This window comes from Patiria miniata, unplaced genomic scaffold (assembly GCF_015706575.1).
Source record: "Patiria miniata isolate m_02_andy unplaced genomic scaffold, ASM1570657v1 HiC_scaffold_7, whole genome shotgun sequence".
Taxonomy (NCBI): domain Eukaryota; kingdom Metazoa; phylum Echinodermata; class Asteroidea; order Valvatida; family Asterinidae; genus Patiria; species Patiria miniata.
In genome coordinates this window covers 22,910,889-22,938,753 of record NW_024037074.1, presented here as the reverse complement: position 1 = coordinate 22,938,753, position 27,865 = coordinate 22,910,889, and the positions used below count along the sequence as shown (strand labels likewise).

The 27,865-nt window shown below is 41.9% G+C and overlaps 1 protein-coding gene across 3 annotated transcripts in view; it reads left to right on the top strand.

Annotated features, from left to right (window-relative positions):
* LOC119744685 (transient receptor potential cation channel subfamily M member-like 2) overlaps positions 1 to 27,865 on the top strand; it is a 57,054-nt gene that overhangs the window by 10,208 nt on the left and 18,981 nt on the right. For all 3 annotated transcript variants that reach the window (XM_038220753.1, XM_038220752.1, XM_038220751.1), the window contains 17 exons: positions 446 to 629; positions 2,249 to 2,418; positions 3,829 to 4,063; positions 5,234 to 5,396; positions 7,042 to 7,226; positions 9,301 to 9,401; positions 10,957 to 11,094; positions 14,703 to 14,759; positions 15,936 to 16,038; positions 17,896 to 18,097; positions 20,234 to 20,459; positions 21,483 to 21,569; positions 22,117 to 22,223; positions 23,250 to 23,400; positions 24,648 to 24,776; positions 25,608 to 25,856; positions 26,574 to 26,748. In XM_038220753.1, the coding sequence (XP_038076681.1) occupies positions 446 to 629; positions 2,249 to 2,418; positions 3,829 to 4,063; positions 5,234 to 5,396; positions 7,042 to 7,226; positions 9,301 to 9,401; positions 10,957 to 11,094; positions 14,703 to 14,759; positions 15,936 to 16,038; positions 17,896 to 18,097; positions 20,234 to 20,459; positions 21,483 to 21,569; positions 22,117 to 22,223; positions 23,250 to 23,400; positions 24,648 to 24,776; positions 25,608 to 25,856; positions 26,574 to 26,748 (2,662 nt within the window). The remainder of the gene's footprint in view (positions 1 to 445; positions 630 to 2,248; positions 2,419 to 3,828; positions 4,064 to 5,233; positions 5,397 to 7,041; positions 7,227 to 9,300; positions 9,402 to 10,956; positions 11,095 to 14,702; positions 14,760 to 15,935; positions 16,039 to 17,895; positions 18,098 to 20,233; positions 20,460 to 21,482; positions 21,570 to 22,116; positions 22,224 to 23,249; positions 23,401 to 24,647; positions 24,777 to 25,607; positions 25,857 to 26,573; positions 26,749 to 27,865) is intronic.

The following is a 27,865-nucleotide window of genomic DNA, read 5'->3' as shown; positions in this document are numbered from 1 at the left end:
TCTAGTCTTTTTGCGTGCCAGCATCCGGGGTGCGGTCCCGGTATAGGCGCGTGGGACTTGACAAAATGCTAATGAAATACTAGTAATTGCCAAAAAAAATGTATGCATGTATAACATGCAATCAGCCTGTTTTCAAAGTGCATACATGTATATAAATCTCTTTGTTCAATTTGGAATTTTAACACATTCATGCTGTTTATCAATTGAACTACAAAGAGAAACTGTCTTGGCGAATTGTAACAATTTTTGAAAGGTTGAACAAAGAAATTGACTGGAGAGGGGCTTGAACCTGCGACGTCCGGAGTACCGTTCCGGTGCTCTACCAACTCCAGTCAATTTCTTTGTTCGACCTTTTAACCAGAAATAAACAATGCTGTGATAACTCCAATGTACATGTAAACCTTCACAAAAACTTCACGATGTAAACCTTTTTTACCTATTACAGTACATGGCCATTCAGCCGGATGAAGACCCAGATGTCGTCGTAGCAGCTCTAGCCAAGAAGTGGAATCTTGAGTTCCCTAAGCTGCTGATCAGCATCCTAGGCGGTGGGGAGGAGGTGGTCCATGTCAACCAAGCCATGAAGAAGGCCTTCTGCAAGGGACTTGTGGAGGCTGTGCTAAGCACTGGTAATGTTTTGTCCTTGGTAATTGTGGGGACAGAACTAGTTGGGGTCATTATTGTAAGTGGTTGTGAGGAATCGTCTTGGACTAATACTGGTTTTGGATTTTCTTCCACTATTTACCCTTTCCTTACCATATGTTTGGCTGCCCATACATCAACCATATACCAGCTGAAAGAGTGTTTTCGGATCGTTCTAAATGGTGAAGTTTATTCATAGTGTTAGGCCAAAAAAAAAAAAATTTGGTCTCTGGTCAGACCAAAGTTCTGGAATTGACGCGGCCACGCGGCTTTTTTTTCTTTTCTTCAAGCTTGGATTGTACAAAGTGGGGTACTATTTTGCTTTTTTGGTGTCCTCATGTACATTGGTGTCCTCCATAATTTGCCTTGGTTCTTTCGATCATTTGCCTTGGTGCAATTTCCCATTCCTTGGTGCTCTTTGGTAAAAAAAAATTGAGGAGGTGCGGAAATAGAGGGTTCTGTTGGAGCTACTGCGGAACATTTTGGAAAAAAAAAGATCGACGCGCATGATTAATAGGCGTGCCGCTGACCCGAGACCGACTTATTTTTTTTTTTTGGCCTTACCATTACAAAAAAATGAGAAAAGTGCTTCAGAAGTATCCACGCACAAATTAAGGTATGGAGTGCCATTTGGTCATGTGGTGAAATGGCTTGCAGTTTGATAAATGGGACCAGATGAACAAAGAGGTATAACTTTCTTACATTTGCACATATGAACTTCGTTTTTACATCTCATAAAAGAGTAAAGTTCAAGGAACAAACTTTACACAACACCTATGATTTAAATCACTCCTTGCTTGGCAGTGAAAATCTGGGTTGAAAAAAGTGAGTTTTCGACTTGTCATTTTTCACGCTCTAGTATTTTCCGCATGACTGAGCAAACAATTTGGTCCTGGGGAGAGCCAAGTCAATAAACAATGTGGTAATGAAAGGGTTAACCTGTCCCTGAACTGCGCGGTATAGCCACTCAAGTGGTAGATGGATCAAATCCAGTCCTGAGAACTTTGGCGCATCTACCCAGACAATTTTGAGCATACCTCAAGTTGTGGGGGGCTGTGGTCCAATGGTTACGGTGTTCGACTCGTGTGCCGTGGTACATGGGTTTCAATCCTGACGGGGAACTTGGTCCTTGTGCTCTTGAGCAAGGCGCTTTACCATTATTGCTTCGTCCTTCGCTTGGGACGTAAAGCCGTAGGTCCCTTGTGTTGTGTAATGCACGTTAAAGAACCCAGTAACAGTTAACGCTAGGAGGAGGGGTTTGCCCTGGTGTTTCTGGCAGTGGCTGCAGTATGCGCCGCAGCACCTTGTAAACCCTTAGGTGCTTCATAAGTGGTCTCATAGTTCTCATAAACTTTATTTACCTTTCTTTAATAATTGACATAATTTCCAGCGCCTTGAGCACCTAATTGTTGGTAGATACGTGCGCTATATAAGACTCCGGCATTATTATCATACACATGTAGATGTTTGAAATGTTATTCTGTATTTGAGCTGCATAGTTTTTGAAGTGTAGGTCCGACTCTTGTACATGTACATGTGCTGTAGAGGCCCAGGTCACACTGCGATATCGCTCCATCATTTGAATCCTTGACATTTGTTTGAATAGATGTGTGGCTGTTCACCGGTGGTCTCAACTGTGGCATGATGAAAACGGTCGGCCAGGCGTTGACCAACTATGCTATTGGCCGAGCAATGGTCAAACACCGCGACGTGGTGGCGGTGGGCGTGGCACCATTATGCATCCTCAGCCAGAAGGACAAGTTGCTGGGTTCAGAGGTAAGCACTCCTTTCCTGCCATTTATACAGATTCGGCCCATATGTGTGTAGAACTTTAAGTTAAGTATTTAAACCACTGATCTCTACATAAAGACTGGATAGCGTACAGAAAGCCGCAGAAGAACGCCATTTGAAGCCACATTAGAGAGACCGGCTGGTGATCTATAAAGGACAAGTTGCCGTCTTTGTAACATCGTGGTTCGCCTGGTTTACGTTTTGTCCACCGCCACTGACCACGGTTCACAATTCGTCAAACGTCGTGGTTTACTTTGGAATGCTGCAGTTCACATTTTGGGACGTTTGGAAATATAATCACAATAGAAACTTGTCCTTTTTAGAACATCATGATCTGTGTACGTGATCAAAATACGCGTCAACTCATGATACAATGCGCGCTGTATGGACGCGTAGATTGTTTGTATATACGCGGCCATTTTTAAAAGACCGTGGGCGAACTGGTCAAAATATATATTCAAGCCTGTGACTCGTGTATTGGTATCCGCTATCCGGTTTTCATATAGAGATCAGTGATTTAAACTCAGGTACTGTATCACTTTTAGTTTGTAAGCACTCGGGCAACGTACATTTGAAGTTGAAATGGTCAGCTTTAAACTTTATTGAATACAGTTGTACTGCGATTTGAAGTATGTGCACTTGGGACTAATGTACCAGCCAACCGATCCTGTTAGCTCGGTGGTTGAGTGGTAAGACATCTGCACTAGAAAGCAGGAGGTCGTGGGTTCGAGGGGGTAACACACTGAGTATACAGTGTTTAAACGTCGGTGAAGGGCAAAAACCTAATTTGATTTACTTCTATTTCAATATGGAAATTGCTGGAAATTTACTTGTACTTTTCTAACCACTCCTTCATGAAATGCACATGTATGAACCTAAATCTAGTGTGTTAGACACACTAGACACACGCCTGTATGTAATTTTAAAAGTCCTCAAAGATTTCTGGTTGCTGTAATCATTGGTTGATATGTTTGTAGGACTTTTAAGAGTTTGGCTGCCGCTGTATTGTCTATTTGGCCTAGCATGGCAAAAAAAGTCATAATGGCATGATACACTATGTGATGCGCTCTAAGGAATCTCAGCCAATCAAGGGACATAATCTCTGGGTGTTGTGTTATTATTGGCTATAGGCCTTTTTGAAGTCCTAACTTCATCTTCGGCTTCAGGATAATCTAGGCCCCCGACTTCGGTGACTCCAGTTTTTAAAGTTGTGGGCATGTTCTGCTTATATGGGAACATTCAGTGGTACATGTATGATATAAATAAGGCAACAGGATAGAATATCTCCATAGCCAAAGAAAAAGCAAAGGTTTCAAAACCGCCTATATAAGTACACTGATGGAAAGACTGAAGTTACAGAACTGTCATAGTCATGGGTTCTTTTGCTCTGTGTAGAGAAGACCAGTCAAGTACAACATGGACCAGGACAGTGACGACAGTGCCGATGAAGATGACAATGCCACTGATCATGACAGTCGAGATGACGCCAGTTCCCCCAGCTATCATCTGGATCCCAACCACACCCATTTCATCCTGGTGGGGGATGTGCATTCCAAGCCGGGCGACGAGCTCACGATGAGGAACGCACTGGTCCACAACATCGCCAGGTGCAAGATCAAAGGGAGTAACGGTAAGGGAACCAGTCTGAACTGGGCCAATGTTGGGGGATGGAGGGATTTAGTCCACATCTGCTGCCCATATAATAGTGCCTTTTGTCAAAGCTTCTCAAAGCCAAATGTATCATAAGTTTTGTAGTGGGAGCTTTTTATGGAAAGAATGTAGTATCCAGATGCCACTTCTTTGGTTGTGTACAAAGTCAACAGAGAGTCAAGTGCATTTTCTAAGTATTCTCTGACAAAACTGGAAATGTTTCTCAGTCCCAGATTCATGTCTTTTCAACATTTTTGCAATGACTGATCTTCACTGAGACATGAGTATGATGAAAACAGTGGAGTCAGGATGCAACATTCTTTCCCTTTTCACAATACAGCATGCCACAACGCCTTTACCTTGCAGAGGCCACTTTTCAAATGTTAAGTCGATATCCTTTTATATGCTACTTTTCAGTAGGTGATACCATTCAAACACATTTCTGCATTTAGAAGCCTGGCACTCAGTAAATAAACTCTGTTATTCACAAACAAATCCAATTTGAGCCCTGCCCCCATGTACACAATTGCCAAGCCTTATTCAAACAGAATACCATTGGCTGTTGACCTGTTGACGTCTGGGGAGTGAAAACCAACATTTTATTCTGTCAACGAACTCACATCCAGAAAGCTGCATAAATTACTTAAAAGTCCTTGGACTATAATTATTTCTCAGGTACTAACATTCCTTTCAGAACCATTTCTGGTATTTTTATGCCCCGCTGCGAAGCCGAAGGGGCATACTGTTTCCGCCTTGTCCTTCCGTGGGTGGGTGGGTGGGTGGGTGGGTGTGTGTGTCCGGACAAATCTTGTCAGCGCAATAACTTGAGAAATACTTTACATGTGAACTTCAAATTTGGTTTGTGGATTGTTCTTGGTAATCCTAAGAAGCCTGGGCTGAAATATCAAGGGTCAAGGTCACAGTGGCTAAAACAATGGAAATCTTGTATTTATTCTGAGATCATAGGGATTAATTCATATAAAACCCACAGAAAACACTAGTGCTGTCAATGAACGTTCCATGTGAATCAAGTACATGTACATGTAAGTTGATGTTAAAAGAGTGGTGTTAGGTTCATGGGAACAGTCACGTTTGTGGGGCATTTGTGTTTGTAAACACACCTGACTTGTTCTAACTTTAATCATAACAGCAACCGTGCCTGTGCTGCATGTGGTCTTTGGTGGTGATTACTCAGTCTTCCAGACCATTCATGATGCAGTCACCAAGCATCAGATCCCAGTCCTGGTCATTCCCGACACTGGTGGGGCAGCTGATGTGCTGACGTTTGCTATAAACAAGAGGGCCGAGGCTGGGTTTGTTAATATTTGTGTCTTTAAATTTGGAAAACTTTACCCCTTTGTTGCAGATTTTATAAAGGTGATGTACATATATACACCATCTGCATTTGTCGTCATTATATGAAATGGACCGATTTAACGGCTGGTATTAATTGTTAAATAGTATTAATTATTGTTATTATTATTTATTTCTGGTAATGAAGGATTCCTCAAATGTGCCCTAGGCACTGTAGCTTGCAAGCCTGAAGAAACCTCTCTACAGAGAGAAGACAATGAGAAGAAATCACAGTTTTAGAGGTGGGAGGAAAACTCCAGAAGAATATGTGGAGAAAAAATATCTGGGGAAATCCCACGGACTGAAAACCCAATCCACATGAATCTCAGGTGAGATTCGAACCGGGGTCACGGTGGTGGAAGGCGAGGAAAGAACCGCTACGCAAACCTGACTCCACAGGTTAACTCAAAGTCAATAGCTGGCTCACGCCCTTAATTGATGTACCGGTATTTAAAGAAATGAATATTAATTCACAGTGGTGGCTTGATCCATTCGTAGTACTGATACAAAATTCCTCTTTTCTTGAACATGACAGCATACCAGATGTAACAATTTTACAGGATGCTTGATACTAATATTTGTCTTCAATCAAGTACATGTACATGTAGGCTATATTTATTTCATAATATTTTGGCAGTTTCATTTTGGAATGTAGGCAAATGGTGTAGGCCTACATATTTAAACATTACCTTTTCATGTATGCTGTTTCTGCATTGGACTAATTTGGGTAAAACATGTAGTTGTCAACACAAAAATGGCTTGCTGCTATGTAATTTTTCTTCTCTCTATTTTTAAAATGGCCATAATAAACACTGCAAAAAAAAGAAGAATGTCGACACTCATTGGAGGGGTCACAATTTTGAACCTGACTGTCTTATGATAACGTCATTTATATAAATTTTGTAAGTTGCTACCAAAGACTGTAAATTGTCCAACACTGACAACGTTTTATGAAAAATGACACAGTTTGAAAAGTTGCAAATTTAGGGAGTAGTGTATGCGAGTCGAGTGGAAATTGCTGCGTGACAATGTGACACTGCCCGAAACGAACGGCAGGAAATATCAATCGCACTGTGCTTGTATGCACGTGAAATTGAAAAACCCGCGCTTTGTTTGGGCACTGTTCAGTCGATAAGGGCCAATGAATTACGGGCATGTGTGTTTGTGCTTAGCAATTTCTCCGGCAACTTTTCAAAGGGGAACCTTTATTCATAAACCGTTGTCAATCTTGGACGATTTGCGGTCTTTGGTAGCAAACGAGGTATCAAACTGTAGCTACCAAAAGTCCCTAAATGTTTATATAAAAGACGTTATCATGAGTATGGACTTTTTTCACAGTGTTTATTACAAAAATATTGTTACAATATTAACACCCTCATCACAGCTTAAGTTGTGTGTGCAAGAACTTTCTTTCATGTACATGTACATGAAGCAGGCAAACTGTTCTTCAGAACTTATTTTGATTTGATCGATTTAGCACTCAAATGAAGGCTTTGTAAAAACCAGGGTGGAAAACACTTCATGAAATGTTTTTGTTTTGTTCACCAAGTAGGTATTCTTCCATCGATAAGTTGGTCCCTTTTTGTTGTTTTGTTCTCTCTTCAGAGAAGAAAACATTGCCTTCGATGTCAAAATTACCCACGAGATAAGGATGAAGCTTGGTTTGGATCCTAAATGCTTTGTGAAGACCAAGGACCTCATTAAAGGGATCATCAAAAGGCGTCATCTCATCAACGTCTATAATCAAGATGTCAGAATTGACGAAGCCATATTGCGAGCTCTCATGAATGGTATGCACTGCCAAACAAAACTTTGGTTCGCTTTGTACTTTACAGGACTGCAAACGGAAGTCAACTTTGATGCCGTGAAAAAAATTGCAATAACCAGTTGAAATGTGTTCAATTCTTGTGAATTCACAGCGTAAAATGTTGACTTGATGATACAAAATTGCAACTTTGTAATTGTGCTGAGTATGAACTGTCCCATACATGTACATTGTATATACATTTACCCACAGGTTTGTTTACGGTGTAAATCAAGGACTTCCTATTGTTCCTCGTCATCGATCTTTTGGTCATACTTAAATGTGGGGTGCTGTGGTCCAACGGTTACGGTATTCGACTTGTGTGCCGTGGTAAATAGGTTCGAATCCTGACCGTTAGAACATGGTGCTTGCATGGGCGTCAATCCTGGGGGGGACAGGGGGACATGTCCCCCCCCCCCCACTTTTTGAAGGGTGGGGGACACAATATCAAATGTCCCCCCCCCCCAGATTTTTGAACTCGTGTCCCATTTACAGGGCACTATTATGTACTTCAATGTATCTTTTGCTGAAAAAAATATTGGTTAAAGTGGTCAGAAATCGCTCAGATAGCACCACAGAGCATTTAGAATCCAAATTTTTGGGGGGCCCTTAAGCGGGCCCCGAACCCCACGCCTGTAGCTCAGAATTCTGGTAGCCAATTCAATGACTCCAATCTCGAAAACGATGTTCAAATAATTATCGTTTGCTACGAAAATATTAGTTAGAGCATGGAGAAAAGTGCTCAGAAATTGCTTCAGATCACACCACAGAGCATCTAGAATCCAATTTTTTCGGGGCCCTTAAGCGGACCCTGAACCCCACGCCTTAAGGGCTTCGTGCTTCGCGCTCGCATCAGTTCTGATCAAGGTATGTCCCCCCCACTTTTGAGTGATTGATGCCCCTGGGTGCTCGTGCTGCAGCTCCTGAGCAAGGCGCTTCACCATTATTGCTTTGTCCTTCGGATGGGACGTGAAGCCGTAGGTCCCCTGTGTTGTGTAATGAACGTTAAAGAACCCAGAAACACTTATGGCTAAGAGAAGGGGTTTGCCCCGGTGTTTCTGGCAGTGGCTGCTTAATGCGCCGCAGCACCTTGTAAACCATCATAAAGGTGCTACATAAAGGTTCTTATATTTCTCATGTACTTTATTTACCTGTCTCTAATAATAGACATAGTTTTCAGCGCCTTGAGTACCTAATTGTTAGTAGATAGGTGCGCTATATAAGACTTCGGTATGATTATTATTATGTCTTCGCAACAGCTCCCATTGGTTTTGTACACGTTTTATAACCGAGGTCGTTCTCGATTTGACTCCTGTTCTCAATTACATAAGGATATTTCACATGTGTGTCATAATTCATAATTTGGAAGAAGGGTTTTCAGCTGTTCTGGATTGTCATGCATTTAAGGGAATGTACATGTATTTGCTTTTGCTGCAATTTTCAGAAATAAATGGATTTGGAGAATTAGTATGTTATAGCAAATATTGTTACACTGACTTGTTTCACGTTTTGGGCTTGTAGATGCTGGAAAAACCAAGAAAACCTATCATGTTCTTGAAGTCTGGTTCCCTGACCTCACTTAAGATGAAACAGAGCAATTTATAGACTTTTGGGAATTGCTAGGTCAGAGAATCAGTCTAGCAGGCTTTTAATCCTTCACAGGTGTGTAATCAATTGCAAACAAAATGTAAAATAACTAAATATGAAAAATTAGGAGCAGTTTTTGAAAAAAAGCCAGTTTTCTCCAACGCTTTTGCCGACCAGCATTGGCAAAATACATTTTTTTTAAACTGTCGGCACACCGGCAGGTATGATTTTACAGGATGCTTTAGACTGTCATTCCCTAACAGTCCATTAAGATATTTCGTGATAATGTGATCATTTCGTTTTTGATGTTTGCAAATGTTGTATCTGCCCTTTAATAGTGTTTTCTTGATTTCCAACAATGTAGTGTTTTCTTGAATATTTATAGTTACTTGAATTTATTCAATGTTATTTTACATGTAATTCATTGACTATTGATTAATACTCTTAATTGATGTATTGCTTCCTGTGTTTAGCCAACCGCGGGTGTAAAGGCCAGGACGACCTCCATCTTGCTGTGATCTGGAACCGGATAGATCTGGCCAAAAAAGAACTTCTCGCACACCGGAAATGGAAGGTACATACGTACATGTAGCTAATGTGTTCCCTTCTCTCAAATGGGGGAAGACATTTCAACAACAATCTTGGGCCACCGAAAAAAGTCTGTTTTTTAATTTCACTAATTAAACAAACTGAATATCTTCACATGATGTTTGTAGGGTCTCCAATTGTATATGAGGAATTTGTTTTTGTTGCAGATTTTCCCCAGAGCCCTGAGGATAATTAAGGGAATAAATATGTGCGTGGCCAGTTTTAAAGTCCGTTTAAAACCTATTCTGTTATTATTTGTTACGCTGTGAATTGAGCAAAAAAGTCTGCGGTCAAGGGCTCTGTAACGATATGTTACGCGATACACCAAGAAATAATAGAGCCGGCCAATCACGATCGTGTCTAGGATTTGTAGATTATGCGCGCCCGGCTGTTGTTGTATTTCAAACACACTGCATCCGAATCGACCTATCACAATCTTAGTCCAGATTTGGGAATGAAATGACGTCACGATTTAGTAACGTCGACTCCCATTGGCTGGCGCACGGGTCGCATAAATTTGCATTCCTAGATATATCAGACATTCGATGGGGCTCCGTGGAGAACGGGTGATACTCAAACTATCTCCTCTGCAAACAAATGTACTTTCAAAAAAAAAATTGTTTAGGATGTTTTCTCTACTTTTTAGGCAGTTTGCAGTCTGTGAGATATATGTACAATACACTGTCCAAAATGTCAAAACATCCTTCCTTCCTGCTTAATCAGAGACTCCATTTGAATTTGATCTTCACAGATGATATTGTTGCGGTAGCACCATGTGGCAAAATCTCTTTTGTGAGTATTTGTGGTTCTGAAAAAAACCGGAGGGTACTCAACGTTTCGGACAGTGTGCTCTGCCCGTCGTCAGGAGACTGTTCATCAGGCCATGATACCAGTTTTTGTAGCAGCTCGAGACAGACAGAACATACTGTCATTGAGTACCCCTCCGGTTTTTTTCAGAACCACACATAATCACAAAAGAGATTTTGCCACACGGTGCTACCATAACAACTTACCTTATTATTACCCTTCACCGGGGTCCGCTCATAAGTCCGACGCCTCATAGGTCCGACGCCTCATAAGTCCGACAAAATCGCCTCCCTACCCAAAATAAAGGCCCATAAGTCCAACGCCTCATAGGTCCGACGCCTCATAAGTCCGACGCCTCATAGGTCCGACGCTGCATAGCTCCGACGCCGCATAGCTCCGACGCCTCGTAAGTCCGACAAATCAAACGCCTCATTTTTCCGACGTCAGACTTATGAGGCGTCGGACTTATGAGGCGTCGGACCAATGAGGCAGAATAAATAAATGTTATGCCTCATAAGTCCGACGCCTCATAAGTCCGAAATGTCGGACATATGAGGCGTTGGACCTATGAGGCATCGGACTTATGATACCCCCCCCCCCCTTCACCATGCAAACCTTCAAATCTCAACAGATGATATTAATCTATCCCATATCGTTATGTCTAAACCTCATTTTGCATCCACTTTGCTTCGACCAGACTTAACTTTTTGGTTTTTTTGACGTGTTCATCACAGGCAAGTGAGTTGAGGGACTCCTTGTACTATGCCCTGGTCAACAACCAGCCAAAGTTTGTCAAGCTCTTCATTGCTGAGGGAAACATTGACTTGAAGAAGTTCCTGTCAACAGAGATGCTTGTTGATCTGTACAACGAGGTGAGGCCAGACAGTTTAGAAAAGGGGTCATTCACTACATCATGTATCACGATAATTGCGATAAAAATACTGCAGTTCGGTACCACGATATCAAAGCCTGTTATAGCAATACCTGGCTATGAATAAACTATTTTCAGTACAACATGTGTTGTGATTGTGAATACACAATTTTAATATTCCAAATTGTACTTCCAAAAGTTGAAAACACATAAGGCAGTGGCAGTGTCACGGCATTGTAAACATCAGAATACTAGCACGCAGTGCACATTTGATCCATGCGAAAAAGCTTGAAATGAATATGTCAAACAGCTAGCATAAATGTTATAATAATAAGAATAATGTGCTAGCGCTTTATACCAAAGGTCGCAAAGCGCTTCATAATTATTACCCCTGTTCATCAGGCCATGAGACCAGTTTTTGCAGCAGCTCGAGATCAACGCATTCTGGTACAGATAATTCTGGGTAGAGAGAGGGAACTGTAGTAAATTGTCTTGCCCAAGAACACAAGCACCATGTTCCCCGTGCTGGTTTGAACCCATGTACCACAACACATGAGTCGAACACCGTAACCATTGGACTGCCGCGCTCAGTATAACTTGAGTTCACAGTTCGTGTATATTGCAATATGTATCCTAACGTGTTCTTAGTATCATGATGTATGTTGCAATTTGGTATTGTTACAGTCCTTTAACTGACCGCTCCAAAAGTTAGTTCAAACTTGAGCACAAAAAATAGGCACTACTGACATTTTGTACACAATACAATTGTACCCAACTTGCCCTTTTTTGGCATAAATGTGACCTGTTCTGTCAAAATCAGACTTTTCTGGGCATAAGGTCGAAAATGATATTTTTACATATTGTTAACATATGTTCTTTTTCCTTTTAATAAGGTGGTTTAATTTTTGAAACCGGTCATTCCTGGGCAGAGTTATGCTATTTTGAAGTTCATTGTGTCGAAAAGTAGAAAACGGAGAAAATGGCCACGAATGTCACAAAACAGTTATTTCTTTAACTGATATACCATATCAAAATCATCAAAAATAGTATATGTAGAGTTCAAATTAGGGTTTCAAACTTTTATGATATATTTTAGACATGTTCAGGATTACAAATATGCAAAAATTTGAAAATCGATAAAAATCACCCCCACAGCGTTTTTCGGCCCTATCTCAATTTCAACCTCTGCCCAGAAGCGTCTGCTTTTGACAGAACAGGTCACAAATCTGCATGTCATCAGACCTGTCGGGATTGGGCATTTGGTTTTGATAACGGCGTTTTCAACAGTGTGGCATATTTCCCGTCATGCGAGCTTTTCAGAAATGGTTTTAAATGTTAAAGAGTAACTATTTGACGAGAGGCTTTGATAGCCTTTTAGATGGAACACATGTGTTGAGTGATTTATCAAGTTGATTTGTAAGTGGTGTAGTGTGCAGTGATGGCAGTTTGGCAAATTCTTCATTCCCTCGGCAGATTTGTAATTTAATTCGGCAGAGTCTTCATGAATTCTTTTGGGAATCTGATCGTCCCGTTCAGTGTCATCAGTTATTATTCTATTCAACAAAATTTTGTTAAATGCATCCATGTATATGGTAACATTAACATTTTGAATGGAATGAAGAATTTGCTGAATGAAAGGATGATTCTAGCAAAGCTAGTAGTACACAGGCGCGTACGCAGGGGGGGTGTTTTGGCTGTTAAACACCCCCCTTTGCCATGTAAAAATATGGAGGGAAAAGAGAGTTATGTGACCGAGCGCGGAACAATTACAAATTATGTGCATGTTCTCAACTTTAAGCTTTGAATACAGAATACACTTTATAAGAGCAAGAATACATAGGCCTATATGTATTTGAAACAAATGAAACAAAATATCCCCTCAATTTTAAAAACTTCTGCTAAAAAAATCAGGGGAAAAGTGGCCAGGAAACGCCTCAGATTGCACCACAGAGCATCTACGATCCAAAATTTCCCGGGGCCCTTAACCCTAAAGGGGCCGGGGGGCGGAATCCGCCCCCCCCCCTCAACATTTTCCGTGATAGCCTCTAAAAAAAAAATTCGCTACCCGAGCTGTTATGACTTTTTAGCCTCGAGCTTTGCGCATCTTTTGATACCAAATGCATAAAAATCGGACCACGGGTTGCCGCGTAGCGAAAAAATTTCCGGCGCTACGCGCCGTGAAAACTGAATTTTCGCATAAACGTCGTGTACACAGAGCAGAATTGCCATTCGTACATATGAATAATTAGTTAGCCATAATTCCAAAACCCTTTGGCCTATAGTCATGAAATTTCTTGGGTATGTTTAGGAAGAGTTGCTCTATGCATGTGCCGAGTTTCAAAAAATTTCGTCACTCGATGGCCGAGATCTTAGGGGGGCGGAATCCGCCCCCCCCCCCCCCCGGCTGAGAAATGGTCAAAATAACCCGGCCCCTTTAGGGTTAAGCGGGCCCCGGACCCCACGCCGTAAGTGCTTCGCGCTCCGCGCTCGCATTAGTCCTCCGGCCAAATTCCCTCTATGCTAATTTCACCCTAGCAGTGCCCCCACCTTATTTGTACCTCATTCAGCGAATGGCTGAGGCTCGGACTACAAGGGGCCTAAATCCCTTTCCAAAATAGAAAATTGTGAAAAAATACGGAGATGGAACATGGTTCTCAACTTTGAGTACATAACAAACTTAATGAAGACCAAAAAAAAATAACAAATTTTAATGGAATTTTCGATGTTTAAAACGTTTTCTAAACGGTGGAAGTGGCCAGGAATCACCTCAGATTGCACCACAGAGCATCTAAAATCCAATTTTTTCCCGGGGCCCTTAAGCGGGCCCCGGTCCCCACGCCGTAGGGGCTTCGCGCTGCGCGCTCGCAGGTCCTGGACCCTTCACTACAATTCTAGGCCCCCCCGGCAAATGGCAGTCTGAATCCGCCCCTGTGACCAGAGCGCGTTTGAATCCTGTATCTGGAGTTTGGCCTTAGGGGTGGGGGCGGTTTACACAAAGAATTAGATTCCCAACGGATGAGAATCATGAGATCCAGGGGACGAAGCTGAGTAAATTTAGCCAATTACAAGAACAGATCCTAGCACTTCCGCAGCCTGTGTCACTTTTTTTCTTGAATTTCTTCTTTTTTTTGTTTAAATGCTGTTTGTTGAGGGAGGGGACTGCCCACATTGACCCCTTTACTCATATGTTCATCATAAGACACAGAACATGTTTTGTTTTTTTCGATTTACTATGTTTGGCGCCAACACAAACTCCCGACTTTTATTTTAGCGTTAAGTTTAGCCCACTGATACTATTTTTATTTCGGGCGCCAACACAATTTACCATCTTCATTTCTAGCGTCATAAATGATGACATCCAATTTTGAAACACCCCCCTTGAAAAAATCCTGCGTACGCCACTGGTAGTACATGTTTGAAGGCAGTTTCAGGAGCTCCATACGGAGCGGCCAGTTAACACCTACATCTAAATGCAATAAAGTTCTAGTTTGGTTACATGTTGATTAGAATCAACATGACATGACGATTTAAAGACGATGGACCACTGTCTATTAAACTTACTTGTTTTTTTATTATCATACGTCTGTTTTTCCACCCTTGTTTATTCAGACCAAGGATGAGTCTTCTGTCCTATACAGTCTCCTTGACAAGCAGAGAGTGAAAAGGGTAAGGTTACATGTACTTGTATGTGAGGGTTTCTGCTCACTTCAGATCTGCACCCGATTTCACGAAGCGCTGCGACGCGTCGCAACTCGAGTTACGACGTGTAACACGTCGCAATTTGCGACACGTCGTATCATCCATTTCACGAAAGTTGCGATGTGTTAAACGCGTCGTAAGTTCCTTGACAACGGCTGAAAACACATATCTAGTGGTCATCGCAAAATAAGAAGAGTCCCTTTCTTAGCCAGTTTAATGCCATAAACATTACATAAACGGGATTATAATACCGAGGCAATGTGTGTAAAGTTGTAAATAAAAAATTTATTGAATAAATATGAATTAGACTGGAATATTGCAGCTGAAATTTCAAAGTAGTTACAGTCCACTGAGAGCTTGTTTACCTTCAAATTTGCATCGCACGACCGCCATTTTGTTTTACGTTTTAACATATTTTGAGCGGAGATCCGACGACTCTTTGTTGAATATCAGACGACTATTTACTGTACGCTGACTTAATACATAAAACAGTCACCGAGTTGTGCTATAAATACACCTACGACGCGTCGCACTTACGACGCATCGTAGGGATACGACGCGTCGCAGCACGGCGATGCATCGTAAGTTACGAAGAGTTTGATGAAATCGGGTGCAGCATTGTTGGGTTCAGTGTACATTAGCACACCTATATTTGGTTTCATAGTCTGTGTCAATTGTAATTGTATTTTCAGCTCTGATGAGTAACCAATCACAAATCGTCATGTTTTTTACAAATTAGATGGGTTGAATGAAAGACAACTTTCACGGCAATGCATCATAAGTTACGATGAGTCTAAGAGCCTTGCAACATTGAAAGGGTCTTGGGGGCCGTCCGTAACGTACCTTACGTACGCAGAAAATGACGACTTTTTAGACCCCCTGTAGGCATGGCACACACATTCTGTAAATTGATACAAGAAAGATGCATACTGTACGTTTCCAGTGTACATGTACTGTACATGTACATGGCTTTAATGGCTTTTTTGGTTGAAAAATGTTAACATTCTTTGCAACTCCTGTCATTTTTTTGGGGTATATTTACGTACCTCTAATGCATTTTTTCTTCTTCTGAGTCTTTTGTAAATGCCATTATTATGTGTACCTCCATCCAAATCCTGAACCTTTTTGTGGTAACTTGTGCAGGATTACAGGGGTGGTTATCGGTTCTCACTGACGGACGTCAGCAATGTGCTGAAGGAACTCATCTTTGACACCTATGACTACAGCACAAGCCATTTCTATGATGGTGAGTAACTACAGTAAACTCCGGCTAAACCGACATCGTACAACTCGTCAAATCACTCAAGTCGGCCGTCCGACTAAAGTCCCGATTGTCCGTAATGCATTTCCATTGATATTTTTATTTCTAAGTCGGCTTTTACAAGTCGCCATTTCGCTCAAGTCGTCATGTCACTCTCGGTCCTCTTTCCATAAAAAGCATTACAAAATCCATTGTGTAAGTCGGCATTCAACAAATCAGGCATTGACATCGACTTCCTGTACTACGGTTGGCATAGTGTCAAGTGAAAAGTGCTTTCGCACGGCCCGTGATCGCTGCATGCATCGGTGTCGAAAAGGGTGTCCTACTTCATACATCGCATATGCATCGTGAACATATCAATATCAGTACCCCCTCTAGGCTGTACGTATGCGCTCTGTCCATTTTGGGGGTCGTCTTATTGAATGACTACTGCTGCAGTCAATGCGTGCGTGGTATATACCGGATCACGCACGCATTTAATTTGTTACTGTGCACGTACATACATGTATGTATCATGGTCTCCACTATCAATACCCCAAACGTGATGATACAATTCGAGGATTAATTTGCTGGATTCAACTTAAGCGTTAAGGAGATAATCCAGGGTAAATCGAAGCCAATTAGTGCAATGAATCATGTGTGCAAAAGACCATTCATGTAAGTTGGCAAAATGACGACTTCAAGCAGATATCGGCAAAGTCGTCACAAATTCTCGGGTCCCGAGAGTGCCGGTTTAGCCGGAGTTTACTGTACATAGATAATGATAATTATAAAAGTGGGTATTTATAAAGTGCACATATCAAGTTTATCAACCAGGACTGGTGCTCAAGGTGCTACATAATTATATACCCCTTCTCAAATTAATCACACTAACCATCTTTGCCCTCACAGGTACCCATTTACTCCTGGGTGGAGAGAAGCAATGAGTGACAAAGTACCTTGCCCAAGGGCTCACGCACCACGACCCCATCTGCATCTTTACCCGCAGACCACGAATCCAATGCCCTTAACCACGAGGCCACAGTCACTCCATTCTTAATTGCCATGCAATATTGATCGATTGAGCTCTCTAAGTCACGTGACCTGCAGTGGGTATCCATCATCAACAAACAAGGCCTTCTCCATAGCAAAGTGCATTCCGCTGTTGTAAAGTACATGATGATTGTTGCATTTGTTTGCTCGATCAAGGCTTTTTTTCTAAAAACCTCTGAAGAATAATCTGGAGTTTGTACCCAAGACCTCACCAGAATGGCTGATAAAGCCGCTCACCTGAACGGCCGTGATCACACACTTTTGATTTGTGTTTTACAAAAACACTGACGCCAGTAGTCCGGTAACTCAAAAGAAACCTCTTTTGTAGTAGAATACTGATAATTTATGTGATTTAAATCCATGTCACAACATACAACTTTCATAAAAGGGCTTCGTAACTTTGTTTGTAACATGTACGAGTGTTATTTACCAAAAATAACTTCTTTTGTTGATTTCTTCAAAATGTTGATTTCTTCAAAATGTTGATGAGGCCTTCTTTTGTTGATTTCTTCAAAATGACAGCTTGCCAGAAAGAATAATTTCACAGGGAGTTTAGTCCCCTCACTATCTTTTAACCAAGTCTGTTTTTCAGCAACAATTACGTCTGTTACCTTTTGGATAGCTGCAAAAGATGGACTGAAGCTTTAAGATCTAGGGTCACATGAGGTCATTGTATATTCTGGTTAGGTAAGCTGAAAAGTGTGCTTACTAATTGACTGTATAGATACTGCCAGCACGCCGGGGGATCGCGCAAGTTGAACTTGCAATATTTTTTGTGTTTTGATTTGTTTTTTTGGATTTGTTTTGCAGGCAAGGCTTGTTTCAATGAACCTCTCCATGAGCTCTTTATATGGGCTGTCCTGCTGCATCGCTTCCGTTTGGCCAAGTTGTTTTGGAAGCGAGGCAAGCCGTCAATAGGGGGCGCCCTCCTGGCTAGTACGATCCTGAAGGCATTGTCTGAATTGCAAAGGCTGGACTCGCAAGAGTCCGCAGAGATGCACACACATGCCAAGTGAGTGTTGGTCCAAATTGATTAGATGCATGTAATTCTCTTGGGGGAGCAAAACAGTGTTTTACAAAAATACTAAATAATAATAAATTAAAACTTACATTGCGCGGTCTACATACAAATGATCAAACGCGCATTACATAAAATACCACGGAAATTACATAAAAAAAAACAAGAATTAAAATCAGTGACAACCTATTAAAAAGAGGGGGTAAAACTACTGGAAAATATGTCAATAATAAAAAATAAACAATACACCGATACACGAACATTAACACTAGATAAAAACCAGTTTAAAAAGATACATGTAGGTCATAACTTAAAAACTAAAAAATGCAACTAAAACAGTAATTCTGGGGTTGATAGATGAGCAATAAAATTAGTTGAAAGCCAGTTTAAAAAGATAGGTCTTTACTTTACGCTTAAAAATGTCAATGGTCTGCGATTGTTGGATATCAGCAGGCAACTGGGGGCTGCATATGAAAAAGACCCCCTTTAGTGTTTTGAATATGCTACACTTGGGATTTTCCAAACACACTTTGATGTTGGAACGTAAACAGCGAGCAGACGTCTTCTTAACACCAGCAAGATGGACCGTGTAAAGCTTTGAACATTAAAAGAAGTATGTGGAATCTGCGAAGTATATGCAGTAGACCGATCCATTAACCCTCCTGCTATTTAAACAGTCACAGACAGTCAATTCACTTCCACCGCCCCTATACTGTTAACAAAGGCTAGTCACCAACAGTCGGATCATTTGTCAAGCACGCACTGTGACTAGTCAACAAACTGGGTCAACAGACTAAGCAGGCAAGTTGTGGTCAAAGCTGTTTTACATGTATCACTCGCCCGGAGTCAAAGCAAAGCTGTATCAAGTTACTTAAACAGTCGCAGCCAGTCAATCCTGCTTTGTGTGGGCTATGAATTCTTAATTGTTGAAAACAGTCACGTGTTTGATTTTGACTGAAAGGACTACTTGGATCAGAATGTGTATTTGCATAGGAGGTTTAAGTCCCATCTACTGGGCACGTGGGCAGGTCATATTACTCAAGGGCACAACACGAACGGCCATGGCAGGACTCGAACCCACAATCTCACCATCATGAGGCCTGTGCTCTACCGCTAGACCACACATGTCCCCCAGTCATCCCATGTAATAATGAGCACCATGTGTAGATTTTTGCCAACCCCCCAATTTTTAGTTAAAGATATAGTCCGTCATTTGTAATTTGTGCATTTTGTTCGTTTGAAGCAACAAAAGTGGTCAAAATCTTATGAAGGATACTGAACAACTAAACCTGATGAAGTTTCAGCTCAGCTTCAGCTGTATTTCCGAGAAAAACAGCATTCTAGGATCTAAATTTCAAATCAAAGTTGCTGAATCATGGTTTGAATTGTTTTGAATTGCAGCTATACGCGATGTCGCGCACTGATCCGACGAATTATAGCAACCGCGCGCGCCTGTGCATCGTGCCAATGCTTGCGCGCGCTGGGCCGAATAACAAAATGAACTGCTAATTTAAATGTTCCTATGGTGCGTCTTAAGACACACCGTTGGAAAGGCCTTCTTTCGTTGATTACTTCAGAATGATAGCTTGCCAGAAAGAATAATTTCACAGGGAGTTTAGTCCACTATCTTTCAACCAAGTATGTTTTTCAACAATATTTGCGCCAGTTACTTTTCGGATGGCTGCAAATGATGGACTATAGCTTTAAAGTTACCCCTGTGTCTTTTTTTTTTAATTTGTCAATTAAAGAAAATGTCAAAAGTATATTTATGATAGGTTTGCTAACCACTGTATTGACAACATAGTTTTAATGATAATTAACAATAATACGCCAGTATTTTAACAATAATACGCCAGTTACTTTTTTGGATGGCTGTAAATGATGGATTATAGCTTTAAGTCATGTGTAAATCATTTCATGTAGGGCATGAAAAATGGACAATTAAGTTGAAACCTTTTCTTTTGCTTTTTGTTGTTGAGATTTTACCTACCAAGGAGGGATTAAAATCGAAAGTGCTGTGTGTAAAGTTTGTTCCTTGAAATTGACTCTTTCGTGTTATGTAAACATCAAGGCCCAAGTTGTCCGTGGTAACCATGGTAACCGTTTTCTCCATTCTGCCCCAATCTGCAGGATGTTTCAGAAGATGGCCATTGATTTCCTCAACCTGTGTTATGTAGACGACAGACACCGCACCTCCCTCCTCCTCGTTCGCAACCTGCCGGACTGGGGCAACTCCACCTGCCTGGACCTTGCTGCCGCTGCCCGTAGCAAGCAATTCATTGCCCACGCTGCGGTGCAGAACCTACTCAATGAACTGTGGATGGGTAGGCTGTCACGACGTACAAGCGTTTTCAAGGTGAATGTCTGAGATAATGTGTGCAGTAAAGGAGCTGATTGTTCACTTGTTTTGCAAGTTGGCTGTACATCATCAACCAGCCCAATAAGGAATTCTGCATAAACCGACAGTCTTTACTTACAAATTTCTTGACTGATTTACGAAATACATGTTTAAAATCATTGTCAGAGTAGAGTATAAAAAAATAAGGCACCCGATGATGATTTAGGAATTAAATCAATCCTTGTTTTGGTTATTTTTTTCCCATTGAACAGGAGAGGGTACTTTTAACCACTTTTGAGAGCTCTAGTTAGGGGACACACTGCGAGTGCAAGCCGAATCCCGCGCATATGGTGTAGAAGTACACACTACTTATTATATTCGAAATGTACACAAAGCTATAGCATCTTCGCATTAGGCGTCTTTGACCGGGTGCTTAAATGTCTCTTCCAGTGGTCTCCCCAACTCTCCCTTTCTTACCGTTGAGAGGGTAATTGTGCACGGAGCACATAGGGCACTTTGTCTAAAAAATACTCCTTATAACCTCTGTAGTATACTAGAGAGGTTAACGTTATTGAGTAAACCCTATGAACCACCAGTTTTGCACTTTAGAAAGAAAAACTTGTCTGATGCCCGAGTGTTTAAAATAAAACCCACCACCTGGTACACGGAGAGATCACAGCTGTTCAAAAGTTATAAACAACCAGTTATAAACTAAAAAGAAGTGTGTGATTGTTCTTCAAAAGTAAATGTATACTTGTAGGCAAGCACCTAATTTGAGATTTATTGTTAACCCAATAGCTCCTGCACTGCATTGTATCATATTCCGTTATTCACTGAAGAATCAATAAAACCATAGAAGCAGGGTGGTTTCAGGCACTACAGTGACTAAAGGGTAAAGCAACAAGTAAACCTTTGTACAACTTGCGTTGTCTAGCATGCATCGGTTTTTTTTTTTCAGGCAAAGTTAGCGGTTATATTCGATCACATCAAAATGTATTCACATGTAATGCCTCCAGTTTGTTTTGGTGCTTTCTTGTACAGATCTGGTCATGCATATGTTTCCCGATAGCAGTCCCCTTTGCGATAACTTTCATGTCCAAAGATGACCCAACTGTGCCAGCCAAGAAGGTAAGTTTCAGATGAAGGAGACGTGGTCTTGTGATCCCGACACTCTTGGGGTGACCACAGCTTCTCTCACACAGTCGACCCCTCTCTATCCATTTTGCTCCCTCTCAAACAAGATTTCAAAACCTATCTGTTCACTTTCTAATCTCCTCTTTGGTTTGTACCTTGCAATTTATATGTCTTGGACTTAGCATTTATAAATTTTGTAGTTTGTGTAGTTATTCATTGTATAGCGCCATGAGCATCACTGAGTAATGGACCTGCTGCGCTTAATAAGATGCCACTTTTGTTGTTATTTTTATTACCGCATGCCTCACGTAACCCCGGTACGGTATGCGGTAGTCAACGCCAGTGATACGGTGTGGTTATGCAGTACACGGCGGCGCAATTACCGACTTGATTTCGAGTCTACTAAACAGTTAGTCAGGCAACATACCATACACGTGCAATTGATATGGTTTGATCTAATCATTTGCATCTCCTGTAAACATCATTTTTAATAGATATACATGCATGAAGAAACTTTTTGATTGATTATCCTTGAATGCAGATGTTAGAGCATCAGCTATCAGATGGAGATGCAGGCAATAACGAATCCCGTGAAGATATCTCAAGTCCCCTGAAATCCAGTAAAACCACCAAAGACAGCTACCAGACGTGAGTTGACAATAATTATTCTATCTTTACAAAGACTGGCAGATGAGGCATCTGTATTCAGTGACGCAGTCACTCAGTGTCAATTCAACATTTGTGTTGCTTACATCACACAATCTAGCATTTGAAACAAAAAAATGAAGCGTAGTTATTTTGGCAATTCAAGGTCAAATGTCATTTCACTACGTATTTTGTCTACTCTTCATGCTATGATTTTGGTTTTATTTGGTGAAATGGAGGCTATTCAATGAGCTTTAAAATGATGTAAAATTTGGCTTGGTGCATGTATGTTGGTGCTATTCTAGATACAAGTAGTTAAAGTTGGGAAGTCACTGCTAATTAGTCAAAAGTGCCTTGACCTCATCTTAAAAACTAACGAGCCAAATTACGAACAAATTGTTCCTATGTGCCCTCACAGCTGCAGCCAATTTGGACACGGCTTATCGAAACCTTACTCAGTGCACTGTAACATAAACACATTAGGTAATCAATGATCTAGTTACATGCATACCAAAAACTTCATTGGACCTGTTACATGTCATGACCCCAATATTTGTTTTCCTCAAATATGTGACCCACTCTACAAACAAAAAGTATTAAAGTTGCACTGTGCAGTATCGTGCAATGGTCTGCTCGAGGTTGAGAGGGGAAAATTTCTTCAAAATGTGATTTTTCTTTTTTTGTCATGGATGACCTCTTTATTAACTAAAGTTTCAGGGTTCATTCAAAGAAATGTTGATTTCGATGAATACGGTGGGGAAAAAAAATACAATTTTAAGAGCATCATGCTCAAATCTGGAGCCAGCTATTTTCAAGCCTGTTTTCTTTGTGCAATTCAAACTCAAAGGAAGTAATTAATAAGCAAATATGTCATATCTCCAGAACGGGAGGGGCTATGGAGCTCTATTATATTCCAAATGAAAGCCTACATGGTGGGCTTTCCGACCATTTTTTGGTACATAATGCCCTTTTTTTTGTGGAGCGGATCACACATTATAAAAGACCTCGATAATATTTTGAAAATCGCAGTTCTCCTGTCGAGGAAACCGATGACTGCATGAGTGTGAAGACATACATGACGCATGCCACACACAGGCAGCATCGTAACAATGGCTACTCGTGGTGGTACAAGTTGAAGCTGTTCCACGAAGCTCCTGTCATTAGCTTCCGCATCAACATGGTCAGTAGACATCAACTCTCTCCTTCATATTATCCAGTCTTAACCTTTTTTTTTTCTAGCCAGAAAAAAAGCTTGTTACCCGTGATAATTAAAGGGGCACTAGGCCCTGAAATCCCCGAAAATGTTATGTTTTGGATTGTTTACTTAGCCTATTTCAAACATCTGGTTGAAAGGAAACCAACCTAATGTCTTACCGTTCCCGAGAAAAGACGAAAAAAGCCCGCTTGTTTACATTGGACATGACGAGTACGAATACGTTTCTCGTGTCGTTCTCATGTACGCTATACACGCTGTGTGTCTCGGGAACAGTGTGCGGTGACCAATCACCAATGCAAAAAAAATTGTGGTTTCTTCAACGTCCGCAAAAGGCGAACACTTTACGCGTACGAATGAAATCACAACTAGCATCCAAACAGCTCGAATTTATGGGGTCGCAAAAGTGGACCCCGAAATTCGTTCTCGCACGCATAATACGTGAATAACACAAAAACGCCCAGTTTTGAAAGGATAGTTGTGTGGATGTTTATATCCTACTTATTAAAAGTTATTTCCAATTATCATCATCTCGTTCAAAGCGCGTTTTGTAGCCCAATTGAGCTGTTCCAGGACCTAGTGTCCCTTTAACATGCTCTGAACTGATCAGTGACATGGCGATGGTGGGGGCGAAAAAAAAACCCAATGAACTCCTCCCCATCCCCTCTCTTGCCCCCTGCCGCCGCCGCGCCCCCCCCCCCACCTCCCCCCCCCCCAAAAAAAGAATGGGGTTGGAGGAATGGGGAATAGAAGTAGCTGCGTATCTGATTAAAGTTGCAAAATCAATTAATCCTATACTACAAGGCCCAATTCGGACAATTCACAATGCAGTGTGCCACCAAGAGTTTGCCATGGAGGTCCATTTTTAAAGTTTACTGTCGACAAAACATGGCTCATTACATTGAGTGTCAGTAGACAACCTGAGCTAGTTTGTTATAGATTGGGGCATAGCGTTCAGCCGCCTTGCAAAAGAAATAGTGATAAAACGAAAAGAAAAGGGCTAACAAATACTGGAATCATACGCTTACGAAACTAATGACCGGAAAAACGAACAATTTCAAATGTCCCGCGCTGCGAATTTGTCGACCATCTCCCACAATGCACTGGGAAAAAAACCTCTCTTTGGAAAACTCTCGGTGGCGCATTGTATTGTGAATCGTCCCAAATTTAGCACTGGTCTTGCTGAATTTATTTTGTCCATCCTTGCTTTCCAGATAGCGCATTTTGTGTTTCTGGGACTGTTTAGCTACATCCTCCTGTCCAACTTCACAGAAAAGATCTCTGTCTATGAAATGGTTCTCATCGGATGGGTTTTCACGCTCTTCACAGAGGAGGTGCGACAGGTGAGTCTAAGATAGCAATGTTCTAATTTTTCTTCTTTTTTGTTTTGGTAATGGACTACTTAGGGACCGTGACCATTCAGCCCCGGTATGAAAAGGGCCTCTCGGTATTAAAGCTCGTCCCCTCCCAAGAAGTCCTTTCGTACTGTCCCAGCTACCGGCCTAGGAGCTGGTCTGGTTGCTAATCAGGAACTCCTCTATCCTGGGGTCTATTTTTTGCAAGTATTGACACATGTAATATATCCCAGAAGAAACCTGCTTGTGGTTTTCATCTCTCAGCGCGCAACAATAGAACACTTTCGTCGGCACAGATCAAAACCCCTGCCATGCGGTTTTTACGCACAATGGGACCGTAAATTAAAAAGGCGTTTGGAAGGATTTTATCTTTAATCTGGTAAATCTGCTATTGTTCTGCTCTGGGCGTTCTCTGAAGAGCAATAAATTGATGCGCCTGACTGACTTCAAAACTTCTCGTCAGACAGGACCATGTACCGGACGAGACTTGGCTGAAGACCGGACTGGCTCTGGCCCGGACGAGGTACCGGGGGGCCCTTTTCATACCAGGGCTGAATGGTCACGGACCCTTAACTTGCATGAATAGTAAATGGCATTTCATCACAACTCACCAGAGCTCCAGTAGGAACACAACAAGTGCATGTTCCAATTTGCACGTGTAAGCTGCTAAGTACACACGCCTAATTCAGTTGGGCTAAAAAATCATACACATTCCAAAAGCCTGTATCTTCAACTGTTGCTTTGCTAAGGCTTTGCATCATTCAATGCCTTTGTATTCCCCCGCCCTGCTCTAACATTTGAGTTGCCTTGAAACCCCAGATTTTTCAAGAGGACTACCACACGTTGTACCATCGCTTTGATGCCTGGCTGTGGGGCTACTGGAACTGTGTTGATCTCCTGTCGCTAGTGATGTTTGCCGTGGGGCTTGGGCTTCGGTTTCACCCAGTCACATTGGACGCCGCCCGGATTGTTCTGGCCCTGGACCTGATTGTCTTCTACCTCAGGATTCTCCACATCTTCTCGGCCAGCCAGCTCCTGGGCCCCAAACTCATCATGATCGTCAGAATGGTAATGATCAAGCTGCAGCGTTCCTTGTTTGTTGTCAAACTGTACGGATTATTTGACGTATCTTTCAGTTTTGCTATCCCTTTTGGTTTGGGTGTCAGCTGACCTGTAACAGATTTTAGTGACAAGAAAATGATTTGCAATTTGTCGCAGCATTTTTATTTGGAGTTGACGTGATGTCATTTCATTCCAAAGTCTGGACTAAGCTGTTGATTGGTCAGTTTTGATGCCATGTTTTTGTAACACAACAACGGGCATAGATATTTAATAAAGCCTGACATTGGCTGTAACAACTGTTAGCAAAATGCTGTGCATCTAGAATACACAAACGCTCGTCATGGGCGTGACGTGAACGCGCAAGAGTGCATTCGCATATTACTCACATTATTTAACACATTTTGTGATGAACAACTGAAACCACAGGACGTTCGGGCATCGCGTTACAGGCCGTGTGACACAGCCTATTTTTGCTAACAGGATTCACAACGCAAAAGCATAGTAAATGTTGTGTCTAGGTTTTTTAGATGTCCATGACAACGGGTTACCGAAGACCCGATATAGAAGGCGCCTGCTGAATGGTCAGAATCTCGAGGTCAAGACGCAGTTTAGTCGCATAATTAATCGCCAAATCTTCTCGCATCATCATGGACTAGTGTTTCTGCAGGTCGTAGCCAAATAATTGGAATGCGGCTTCAAACTCCTGTTTTGCTTGTACTGCAGCTGGTGATTCTGGTGGCTTTCTTGGCTATTCTGATGGTCTTCATGATAGCCTTTGGGGTAGCTTGTCAGGCCATTCTCTTCCCTAACAGCCAGAACCTGGCCAGCATCATCAAGGGTGTGTTCTACCAGTCTTACTTTCAGCTGTACGGCGAGCTGTTCCTAGAGGACATTGATGGTAATTTCAAGATCTTTTCAATGGAAACTCTTAAATTTAAATTAAAATCATTCCTTCTTAACTCTCATGGGACAATACTTATTCATTATTGGCGAGCTGCGAAGCAGATGCGAGCCTATGTAATACCAATTTCCGTCCGTCTGTCCCGGCGCCCGTCCGTCCGTCCGTTCTGACCAGGACCACTTGTGGGGTACCCGTCCTTTGTTCGAGGTACCCCGCAAGTGAAATCTTTAGAAATAGGGTACCCCGCAACTGAAATCTTTAGAAATAGGGACAATGGGACAACAATGGAGGTACCCGGAAGTCCATCTGGGAGGTATGTCCGTCCGGCTGTCCGCGTTTAGATAAAAATGTTGAAGTTTTTGGTTTTAGTTAACTTGGGGAAAAAAATTTAATGCAGTTGTCAGGTATCATCTCTAGGCCTATAACTTCAGTTAGGTTCATATCATTGCAGTAAATTTTATGATTTTATTGAGGAACTTTAATTCAAGGAAATGTTAAAGTTTTTAATTGTTACATGTACATGTATACTGGTATAACATGTACATGTGTGTATACCAGTATAACATGTACATGTACACTATGCATTTTGGGGATGTGCATGAGCTTCTGGTTTGATCTTTTAGTTTATGGGGTTGGAGTAGGGATGGGGTAGGGGATGGTGGAGTGGGGTCGGGGTGGGGTATAGGGTTGGAGTTAGGGTTTGTGTGAGTAGGATGGGTAGGGGAGCTATAGGATGGGTGGGGCGGGGCGGGTTGGGGTGGGGTGGGGTGGGGAGAGGCGTTGGAATACTGGGTTTGGGTGGGGTGGGGATTTGTAGGGGTGGGGTGGCAAAAGGTAGGGAGAGACAGGTAGGGGGAGACAGGTAGGGAGAGGATGGGCATGGATGTAGGGGTTGGGTTAGGAGGGGGTTGGGCAGGGGGCGGGATATATGATCGGAGTAGGGGTTGGGTTGGGGATGTGTAGGGATGGGTTGTTGTAGGGGTTGGATAAGGGGAGGGGGCAGTATATAGGGATCAGAGTAGGGGTTGCATGGGGTCAGGTGGGGATGTATGGGTGGGGGAATGGGGTGGGCGGGATATTTGAATTCGAGTAAGGGTTAGGGTGGGGATATGTA